The 12,215-nt window shown below is 36.8% G+C and overlaps 1 protein-coding gene across 1 annotated transcript in view; it reads right to left on the reverse strand.

Moving 5' to 3' along the window:
• CNTN5 (contactin 5) overlaps positions 1-12,215 on the reverse strand; it is a 964,763-nt gene that overhangs the window by 214,363 nt on the left and 738,185 nt on the right. The window contains exons 11-13 of the mRNA XM_087821593.1: positions 5,800-5,936; positions 3,647-3,776; positions 1,408-1,558 (exon numbers count right to left, since the gene is read on the reverse strand). Coding sequence (XP_087677719.1) covers positions 1,408-1,558; positions 3,647-3,776; positions 5,800-5,936 — 418 coding nt within the window. The remainder of the gene's footprint in view (positions 1-1,407; positions 1,559-3,646; positions 3,777-5,799; positions 5,937-12,215) is intronic.

Genomic DNA, 12,215 nt, shown 5'->3' on the forward strand with positions numbered 1-12,215 from the left:
AGATGCCTGTGAGTAGGTGATGAGGAACTTCCTACTGTGAACTGAAATAAATAGGACAAGGCCCACGTTCCACTCACAAACAGACGTTTAAAATAGGATGGCCTGCACTGATACGTCATATATATCTCGATGATATAAAATTTTTCAGTACATTCAGAAAAAATAACCAAGCAATGTAAATTATTTTTCACAATACGAAAAATTCTTCTTCTGCCTTAATAAGGCTTGTGCCAGTTTTTTAAATATTTCTATATGCAACAATAAAAAAATTCAAAATTCATTCATATGCAATTCAACCATATGCAACACGGATCTTTGTGATTTTGCCCACCACCTGGCCCCCTGGCCCAAATAAAAAGAAAAATTCTCTTTCAAAACGAGATGCCCAATATGACCCATGTCAATCCCAGATGATACCCTTTCCAGGCAGCATAGATCCTTGGGCCCGAATTAAATCAAATTATTCCATAAATTATTTCATCAGGCACAGGCAATTTAAATCAGTATGTCTCCAACTTGAGTAGAAAACAAAAATATTTAAAGACATTTTTTAAATATTTCAAAATATTCCAAAATCACTTTAAGAATTATTCAAATGGAGCCCTAATGCTGACTTAAATTACTTAATTATATGATAACTTAGACCCAGACAAACATAAAACCAGGTATAAACTTCATCATTACAGATCCAATGAAAATCAAAACTCTAAAACACCATTTTAATATATTGGAGGATATTATTTTATCAAAGATGAGTCACCATTCACGACACCAATATGGTAATACCTGGTATAGCATAGGCCTTTTGAACTTGGCATACATAGACCCTGATTAGTACTTCTGTGATGCCCTTTGACTTTACTTACCAAAGACAAATCTTTATACATTATATATTCCTCTGTACATTTCTCAATTGCCTGTGGCTATTGAAATAATCCTATTCTATTTTGTATCAACATGATTGAAAGCAAAGAGGCAGGCAAATAGGCACAAATTTCACTTGGAAATATTCCACCATAAAGTGATTCTCCAAAAGATCCAGAATATATTTATATTATTTTTAATATTAACATTGAAATGAGAGCACAATCTCTAAAAATTAAGGGCATCCCCAAATCTGCAGACCCAAACTGAAAACCAAAAATAACTCACTTAACAAGTCTTTGCTTTCTTCACAACCTGGTGAAGTTCCCAGTTGTGCTGAAACTCCAGAGGTAGAGAAGCTTCACTATATTGAAGCAGAACTTTGGGTTCTTTTTAATCACTAGACAAAACCATATTTCAATCTGTTCATGAAATATGTTTCACAATTACTACAAGAGTCTTTCTTGTATGCTTTATGTGTATCATCTGCAACTTCAAAAAAGTTTGACATTAGGAGTTGGAATTATGAAACAAGCTTCTAACCTTTTATTCTCTCTAATTGCTTTGTCTCCCTTCTTCCAAGAGATGGTTGGTTTTGGAGAGCCTTGGGGTTTGCACTCTATGAGGACTTCTCGGCCTCTGGTAACAATTATTGTTTTCTTCAGTTGATTCAGTGCAAAAGTGGGAGCTGAAGCTATTAAAAAGAAAATGTTAATTCTATCAGAAGAAATGACTATAATATCTAATGTATGCTGCACTAATACTTTGCAACTTTTTTTCCTGGGATACATTTTTAATAAAATCAATCATACAATATCTACAGAGGTAAAAAGCACTAACTTAAAATTTAACTTATTAATTAATAGCTATTATATTGGTTGCTCTTTTTACTAGCAGGTGATGGTTTCATACAATGTAAAATCCACAGACAAAGGCTGTGTTTTGTTGTGTTTTTTTAAAAAAAGACATGCTTTAATTATGGTTATCAACTTTAATTGCAAAAGACTAATGAGCACCTTGGGCGAAGGGTGAAAGGGGCAGCAAAGAAAGTGTATTTTGGGCTTCCTCTGGAAAACGGAGGACCCCTGTGGAGAAGACAATTCTGTCATCCCATCCCTATCTGTGAGTCTCAACTAAAGCATATTTTACCTTAATGTTATACACAACTGAATGCAGATTTTAAGAAATGGAAATGCATTTTTAAGAAATGAAAATTGTTTGCAATTATTTACCTAGGTCTGATCATTCATTAATATTATTTTATTGTATTTTTATCAAAACACTTTTGATTACAGTTCCCCAGGTAATTCCATTGTGCAGCGGATGGTTGAGGACACTGGACTAAAAGAATACATGGCGCAGAGATTAAAGCAAAAAAAAAAATAAAAAAAAATACTTGACTCTAAAAGAGAATCTGAAAGATATAAGTCTTCTATATCTGAGACATATACTGTTCCAATCTGACAATTCTGTGATTATTTCATAAGCATTTTATGTCCATCATATAGCAATATAATGCATGGCACAACATTAAAAATATGTATGAAACATAAAAAAGGTATGTATGCAATTGAGAGGCTTAAAGAATTGAAAGAAAAGTGAAGAAACTTGTGGGGAAATTGCAGGCAACATTTTTGATTGCCTACTGGAAAAAGAACTTACAAAAGGTAATTTTGAAAATATTTCTAGTGAATAAATGTTTCTGAGTAAACGATTAAACTGGGTGAAGGCTGAATCAGCTTTTTAACTCAGAAATGTCAGTGTGAGCTGACAAGGAAGTACATTAATATTTTATTGATTAGGTTTAGGAGACAGAAACGTGGACTCTTGTATCTATTTTGGATGAATTAGTTATAATGTAGAGACATTTTAAGTTCAAGCATTCATAATTCAATAAATTGACTCATGATGTATTACATTTAGTTAATTTGTAAATGGGTAAGTTCCCAGATTCCTGAGATCTTGGGTGTTTCTGCTAATGACGTGCTTTGGGAATTTAAGTGGAAAACAGAAAGTACACTTGGCCTCCTGCCCACTTTGGGGAGACAGTGAATTAAGATCCCTTAAGTATCTCTCTTTGTATTATGGACATCCCAGAACCAAAGTTCAGAAAATCATCAGAGTGGGAAAAAGTAAAATCCATTCCAGCAGCCCAAATATGCTCGATCTGGGCAGCCTGTCCCCCTGGAGTTTATCTTTCCTGCAGTAAATAATGAAGCAGAGCTACTGTCCTGGTTACATCTTATTGAAGGTGTAACCCTATGAGACAGCTGTGCCTGGCCTCAGGAAGGCTTTCCCTTTTATGGCAGGATGGAAATGGTGATGCCCTATGATGAGAGGGTGCTTTACTGTGGAGTCTGGCCTTCTAGAAGTCACCTGCCTACTGGTGGGTAGGAGGCACTAGGGAAAATATTAAGCATTGCTAAGGGAGCAGGGAGGGCTGCTTGAAGTCTACGTTCTGATTTTCTACCCTCAAGACATTTTTCCTTGAAAGTTAACATATATTTCTTATATGATTTTTTTTTTAAAAGACGTATTGTGTAAACCTGTTAAGATTAAAACTAAGGTTAGAAAACCCTTGTAAAAAAAGTTATGGTACAAACTGTACCCAATGTAAACTTGTCCCCTACAGCTTAAAAAATACATATCAGCAAGACAGTATTTTTTTCAAGCCATAAAATAGGTTTTTACAATCACAACATAAAACTTCAGGAGAGTGAGAATTAGAGCATGGAAAGAAGCAATCCATTTTTCCCCATTTATTTATTTAGAAATTGCATACCTAGAATTTTCAGCTCAGCACTTGCATAAATGGCTCCATATTTATTTTCAGCCAAACACTGATACATTCCAGCATCTGACTGATTCACACTGTGGATCATCAATACTCCATTAACCATCTCAACCTTACTCTGTAATGGAATGAAAAAAATTAGATATAGAAAGTGAACAAATCATACAGATTCTGCAATTACCACCTGCTAGACCAAGAAAAAAAAGCTTGCAATTAATGCAGTTGAACATTATTTGACAACTTAACAACACAATTTACTGTTCATTATGGTATTATAACGTCTCATGTAAATTATAACGATTTCTTAGAAAAGAAATTATATGTATATTTTTCTGTAGTTATTTTTCTGAGTTTTAGTTTTGTTTTTAAATGGAGCTGCCTTTGTACGGTGTACGAGCTGAGCTCATAAAGTACCATCAGCAGATGAAGCTTTTATTTATATAAGGAAAAGCAGGTGTTCATGTGGTAGAAGGGACTGAGGCTATAGATACATAGAATCAAGGTTAAATACAGCTAAGGTCATAACAAAGACCCCTCTACTGTATCGATCTGGTCAGGAGTTGGCCATTTCTCTCCCTTCCCAACAAAATAACACAAATAAAAAATACTTGTTCTATAACTGGATTCTGTGTGAAATTATTGGCCAGAAAACATAAACTTCATTAGCAGAAGAAACAATATAGAAGGCAGGAAACTGAGCATGTGCAAACTGAAGTAAACAAGCCAAGAGCACATTTCAAAACAAACTTTAAATGTAAAGTGTTGTTAAACAGGCACGTGTCCTGTCTCCTTAATGCCAAGCACAGCGTTTTTTAAAATGCTAGCGAGCAGTGCTTTATCTATCAACAGAGATGCCAAGTAACTTGCCACCACGTTCAGAATAAACCCATTCACTTTGCAGCTGTATGATCTGCCAGTGGAAGTTATGGAACTTACTTGGGTGCTGGTGGTACAAAATATGACCAGCATAGTCCCTCCTTAAGGTTTATCTGGCATCCCTGGGAGAACTAGAAAGAGGCAATGAGTCAGTGCCTCGGGGTTCCCACTCCCTCACTGTTTTCTTTTCTATTATTTTTTTTTAACAGCTTTGCAGTTCTTTTGAACAGCTCTACTGGTCTGCCTTTTTGTGTAATTGTGTTTGTGTTGGCCTAACTGGTTTTAGAATAAGGGAATGTTGGAGCTGGATGGGACTGTAGGGATGATCTGATCTAATCTCTTCATTCTACAAAGCAGCAAACTGAAGCCCAAAGAGGTAAATGCCAGACAAGGGGTCCCTGAGCAGAACCCGTGTTCAGGATTTCAACTTTATACACCTCCCTCCATAAATAGTGAGCTATTCCCCCCTGCCCTCTTTCCTGCAAAGGCCACCAATAAGGGAAAGAGTTAGCTAAAATTATTACTATTATTCTGAAATTAAATAGTAGTTGATATGTTTTCAAATCTAGTACATATTAAGTTGTTTTATAAATATGTAGTAGATTTACTAAGAAGATATTTCAGTCTATGGCTAACAGGATGCCCCAGAAAGAACCTGCCCAGGACACAGAAGACAAGGATTCTGTTCCAGTCTCATCCCTTACTAGATATATGATCTTGGGCAAGTCTCTTTACTGCTTGGGGTTATCTCCAGCATCTGCAGTGACAGTAATAAGCAAGATGGCATCTAAACATCAGCTAGAAATGGCAATGAGTCTATGATAATCATTGATATTTTCCTATGAACTTATAGGATTTAATAAAATTTAAAGAAGCAATGCATTATTTTTAAAAGTAATGTAATTAAAATAAAAATTGTTGCCCTGGCTGGGTAACTCATTGGTTAGAGCGTCATCTTGATACCCCAAGGTTGCCGGTTCCATCCCGTCAGGGCACATACAAGAAGCAACCAATGAATGCATAAATAAGTGGAACAACAAATTGGTCTCTCTCTCAAAAAAAAAAAAATTTTTTTTAAAAAATCAATTAAAAAAATTATAAAAATAAAAAGTATTTATATATTTGTTGTATTTCTCACTCCAAATATATTATAAGGCATAAGTAAAAAATGTATTTCAATAAGAAGAAAAGAGTATAGTTTGTCCTGTTTGAAATCCTGCTGAAAGTACACCGGGACAGGTCAATATAGTAGTTACCAAAAGTACCTGAGTGAGGAGGGGTGCTCCATTCTTCAGCCAGCGGTAGGTGGGCCTGGGCTTCCCAGTAGCCTTACATTCCCATCGGAGAGGGCTTCCACTGTCTAGCTGGGTGTCATTCAGCTTCTCCACCCAGTGTGGGTAAGCTGCAAGAGTTGTAAGCATGTAAACAGGGTGATTTCATTTCTCAAACACTTAACCAAGCTCACAATGTATATGGACGTATTAATTGCATTAAAATTTTTACCAGTTTAGGTGTTGGGAAGAAATACAACATTTTATTACACACAGGACTCTCACTTCATATATATGTGTATACATATACAAGCAGTGATATTTTGCTCATCGAAAACACTTTTATAAGCTTAGCATATCTGTTTTTGACATTTCTCTTAGCGATATATGGATTTTTTTAAAATTTTTTTTAAATTTTTTTTTTACTGTTGATAGTATTACAGATGTATCTTGTGTGTGTCTCCAGAACCTGTTTCGCAGGAAGTCAGATACAGTGTTAGCCCAGGTTGAAGCAATGCAGCACGTCCACTTACTGGATACGTCTGTTAGTTTTTTGGGTTTTTTCCCCTAATAATATCTGGATGGCTTCTGAAAATTAATTTGTAAATTCAAAATTTACTTGATGTAAAATTTTTTTCTATATTTATCAGCATTCTTCACATATATTATATATTCAAGCTTTCCAGTTTACAGCAGAGAAAAACTCCTTGATCAAGAAAGACGAGACTGCCGGGCGCGCGCGCGTCCGCCCGAGGTCCCCGCCCCTGCGCTGCGCGGCGCCCGGGCGACTTCGCGGAGGCGGCGGCGGAGCTGGAGCTCGGCCCGGCCGAGAGGATGCCCGCGGGGGCGGGAAGGGCTCATCCCCCGCTTTCCGCGCGGGGTTTGCCGCTGGCTGGCAAGTAAACCGTGGTCTAGAGAGGCAGTTTTCGGAGCTGGGGGCTGAAATGCCTCCCCCAGCCCAGCCCCAGCGTTTGTATTCAGTCTCCAAGTGTCCTTCCATGGTCTCCACCCCGGCTCTCTGCAGAATCGGGGCAGACGAGCCAGCAGGGTTTGCCCAGGCTGCGGGCGTCTTGCCGGGTGCGTGCCGGGGACGCCGCCGGCCGGCTCACGCGCCCAGACGCGCGCGTGGGGACCCTGAGCGCGGCCGCGCCGTGCGCCCCGCTGAGCCGCGCGGCGCTGGGGCCCGGGCATTGGCGGGGGGGCTCTTTCTTTAGCATAGAAGTTCGTTTTTCCGAGTGACTTAGAAAAACAAGCAGCCCCGCGGCCCGTTTCCCGTTTATCGCGCCTCCGCACCCACTCCCTCCAGTTCTGCCCGCTCGGGACGGGGCGCGGTCTCTGCCCCTCTCTGCGCTGCTGTGTTCAGAGGGGTTTCTAACGCTGGAAGTCAGCACAGGCTGCTTGCTTTATGAAAAGCTCGTTTCCACTGCTCTAAGGCTTAATATAGGTTTAAGATCTGATTAAAAAAAGAAAAGATCGCTGTACTTAATAATTCATTAGAAATAAAACAGAAGAATTGTGCCACAGCCACTTAGACTTCTTTTCTAGATTGGGATTCAATACTCTTTTCATTACGATTTTGTCATATACAGGGGTGGGCAAGAGTCGGCGTACGGACATGAAACAGTTTATTTTTGCATTATTATTTGTTTATTACTGTATTATTTTCCATAGGAACAACTGCATTTACTTGCAGCCAGGAGATGATTTGCAACATAGTTGTTTGCAAAACAAATGTGGAAGAACGGTCCAGTTAAAAACGAAGCGTCAGAATGAAGGACTGATTGCGCTGAATTCAGCCTTGGGGAGCATGCCTTCTTAGTTTGTTTATCCTCAATCTGTTTTTAGAAATCTTGAGTCTGAGCCTAACTGGATTAACCTAGGTAACTTTCAGTCTCACCTGCAGATGGGTCCAGGCCACACTATGAAACTGATTCCTGCCTCAGCGGAAATGCACGAACTTTGTTTTTCTGGAAATGACCTGAGACTTTCAAGGACTGGTGCTTTCTAGGCACATCTTGAATTTTCTGCTCTCCTTGCCTTACTGACTCTCTACTTCACCTCAGCGTTCAGTGTCACTGTACCTCCCTGCTGCTTAGTATCTTGGATTCTGGCATGAAAGTATTGCATGGTCCCTGTGTCTTTTCCTGTGTATATGATGTAGTTCTCTTACAGTGGGAGTGTACAGATGTATTTCATTTGATGCGATCGAAGTTTAAATAATATATTGGATAGTTGTTAAAAATACACCTTATAATCTAAAAAAAGGAAATAAGCCATAATGTTGTAATTGAATAGAATCTGTAAGATACAGGTAAAGTGTCTTTCCTCCAATGGTTGATATTTAAAAATAAAAATATTGGAAAAAACAAGTAACTCTTTGTCCACAGATATTCTGTTTGAAACAAGTGAAGAAATAAATATGAAAATAATATTGAACTCAGTTATTTCCCTCTAGAAACCTTTTTGGCATTAACCTATAAAGTGTTTCACTTCGTGCTAGTGAGGACTTTGATCATGGATCCATTCACCTCGTGTTATTTAGCCCTTGCTCAATCTTACAGGTTATTAGGGACACAGGACACCTATTTCCTGCAGTTAAGAAGTTTATACTGTGGTAGAGGAGGTGTGGAGCCAATGCCACAGGAAAGGATAGTACAAGAAAGGAAAGATGTGCTGAGGGAAACCACACATGGATATCAGAGTAGTGTGTCTAAAAGAACAACAGATATTTAAAGCCTAAGCCAGTCGAGAAAGAAGAAAGAGCATTGAATTCTAGTCCTAGTCATTGAGCTCATATCAATAAGTCCCTGCAGTCTTGATCCTGAAAATAAGCATATTTTATGAGTCAGGAAATTTTGGCTCAGAGAAGTTAAGGAAATTTACCAAGGTCACACAGTAAGGGACAGAAACCACTTTCAAAGTCAGGTATTTCTCTTGTCTCATTTGAAATATTAAAAAATTAATTGGAAGTATTGGCTACATACCTAGTGTGTTTACCTTCAAATCTGTCTCTAAATAGGAATTTTGGTTTTTGTAGCTCACTGAAATTTTAAATTATGATTTGACACCCCAGCTAGATAGCGCGATTGTCAAGAGCACAGCTGACATGACATGTATATTTACTTTAGACACAGCACTGACCCACATATGATAGTTGATTACAGGACATTCGTTATATTTGATATGCGACTGAATGTACTACAACTAGAAATGGGATATGCAGCTTGTGGGAGTGAAAAAAAATTGAAAAAAATCTTTAAAAGTTACTAGAATGAAAAATTTGGAAAGAAAAAAATATCAATTAAAAACTGGTCTTCTGGAAAAGGAACACTAGAAAAGAAAATAATATTTGGCCTAATTTAGAGTCTTGATTCCAAAATGAATTTGTCATTAACAAGTGATCAATTAAATGAAAAAGAAATAATTCCTACTTTCCTTTCTTCTTCAAATATTTATTGGACACCACTATTGGTGCAACGCTTTGCACTGAGAATGCAAAGATAAACGCTGCAATATCTGTTTGCTGTCATTTCCAAATTCAGTGGATGATACAGAAATGCAATTAAAATAGTATTCAAATTCACTCTACCCTCAGTTCTACCAATAAAAATCGCCTATTACACTGCCCCCAGAACTAAAAAAATAAACAGGCTAGTAACTTCTTTCATGTAGCTTTTGTCAAGCCACCTATTTTAGGGTGTCAACAATTTAAGAGACATGTGGCACTCTCACCAGATACACTGTATATTCACAACTATTGATGTAGTTTGAGCTTCAGATCAGTCTCTAGGTTACATTTTTTAAAACACAAAGCAGATGTGTGTGAAGAAAATAGTGCTTATTATCTCCTGTCTTTAGAAATTCTGAAAATCTGTTGATAAATGCTGATTTTTATTGGCCTTCTTTGTTGCTCCTGTACTCAAGGGTTGAGGAGTCAACCTATTTTATCCACATAGATCATTTTCAGTATTAGGATTCTCAGCTGTGGGCCAGTGAGAGGTAACATGGTATATTGGAAAGATTAAAATTGGGGGTAAATATAGGTTCAAATCCCAGTGCTACCATGCCCTTGCTCTAATATGTGACCAGGAATGTTATTTAACTTTAATTAGCCTCATCTGTAAGTTACAGATAATTCCTATTTCAGTGAGCTACAATGATGACTGAGTATAAAACATATTTTTACTTCCTCCCCTTAATTCATTGCTCATGCAATAACTTGAACTTCATTTTCTATCAACTATGATCACATATGGTATCATTTTCATAACAACAGAACTCAAGGTGAGAGATTTTCTCCGAAGAAATAGGATTGGAAACATATACTTTATGGAAGAAATTATTTATCAGAAATCTTCAATGTTACATTCTTTCCTGTGGTAAATCTTGAATATATTTTAATAGCTAAGACACCTTTAAAAATCATGCCTACTATAAAAAAAACACAATTTGGAAGAAAAGAAAAGTAGAGAATGAGATCTAATGAAACGGGCAATGCATCGAATCGTTTTCCCTGACAATGAGAGGTGAGTAAACAGGAGTGAACTATTTTTCATCCCATTCTCAGCCCCCGTCTTAACTCAGGTCCTCAGGATTTCTCCTGTACTTGGGGTTGATTTCTGGTGTCATTGCTCATTCTAAGTTGGAACCTGGTTCTACTGCCTCTTATTAATGGGACTTTCAGTGATTAGCTCCTTAGCCTCTCCAGGCCTTTGTTTCCCAATCTTTCAAGCAGGAATTCTAATTCCCAAGGGTTATTTGGGTTAATATTATGTAGAGTACTTAGTAGTACAGGAGTGTCTAAAACATCAGCTCTTGGCAACTATTTGTTCCCTTCATCGGTTCTTTTTTTAATTTACCAATTCAACCTTATTTCCATTTTAACAACTAGGATGTTATCCTTGGCCTCAGGGAAAGACTCCACCAATTCTGTGTGTTGCTGAAATACAAGCCCATGAACACATTTGGGGCCTAGGAATCCAGAGACAGTCTATTCACAAAACGCACTATTTAGACAGTTTCACGTAAGGTCTAATAAACCAAGCATCCATTAAAGGTTCAGAAATACTAGAATGGATGATAGCTATGAAAACCATCTTTTAAAATCAGTAAACAAAAACAAAATTCCATTAGGTATTTACATAGTTGTAGTTCATAGGCCCGTGAATATCCTGTCTTCTGCCAAAGTGGAAACTGTTACGCCCACCCACCATGGATGAAGCCTGAAGTCTTCACATGCTTTACCTTAATTACCTCCATTAGCTCTCTAATCCCCTGACTCTCATCTGTTCTGTACAGAGTACCTTGAAGAATGCTGCACATATCTAAGCATTAATCTTTATAATAAGCATAGATCCATAATAAAAATCATCTACTGTGTGCTGAGTGTATGCTTAGTGATGGAAAACAGGAAAAATAACAAAAGAAAAAAATAGTCTTTGTCTTGAAAAAGCTTATATGTAATCAAATTGCAGACACTGGAAGCCATTAAAACTTATAAAGATACTGTCCAGAGATTTTACAAACATAAAAAAAAACACACACAAAAAAGTATAATACACCACACTGAAAATAAAAAAAAACTTATTGAATCTTTAGTACAATGCAATGTAATTTTCTTTAAGCATCTTGGTTACAGGTATATTTTAATACTGACATATTTCTAATCTAAATAGTAAGTATAAACTATTCAGCAACCACAGTGACAGTTCCCCTGCTCTGCAAGGTGACAAATTGTCAGTTGGTGGGGTACATGACATACACTTAAACTCATAGATTGCATATCTTTATATAATAAAGTTCTTCTGTACACAAAATACCTCCTATTATGAGATCTCCTTATGTGTAAAACTGCTTGAAATTGCACTTCCTTCCTGCCTTCCTTCTTTCCTTTGTTTTCTGTCTTTTCCCCCCCATTTTTATTGAGAACTTTCTGAAGCAAGATTCCACTTATACTGGATGGAAATAAAGACTAAAAATTGTGTGTGACTGGTTAAAACAAAGTCTTTTTCACTAATCATTGGAAACTACAGGAAAAAAATTACTCATAAAACTATGTTATAAAAAAAGGCATATTCAATAGAATAAATATGCAGTTTATTCCAAGGTTCCAATTATTACCAAAATTTTGTTTTAATTGTTTTGCTAGTTTATTTTTTCTTTTATGAGTATTATTTTAAAATGTATTTATATAACATTAGACATGTAAACTTACCTTAAATTTTATGTAACTATCATGAACCTCTTTACTTATGTTGTATTATTTGGAGTATGTTTAAAATACAGATTCTGAATTATAAACGATAAAATATGTGGCCTAAATTTATTAGTTCTCATTTTTAACAATTTGACAAAAAAAAAAAAAGAGACCAGAAAGTTTACCTGAGAACCTTGGTTCATATTTTGAATCT

Source organism: Miniopterus natalensis, chromosome 11 (genome assembly GCF_054644295.1).
Source record: "Miniopterus natalensis isolate mMinNat1 chromosome 11, mMinNat1.hap1, whole genome shotgun sequence".
Taxonomy (NCBI): Eukaryota; Metazoa; Chordata; class Mammalia; order Chiroptera; family Miniopteridae; genus Miniopterus; species Miniopterus natalensis.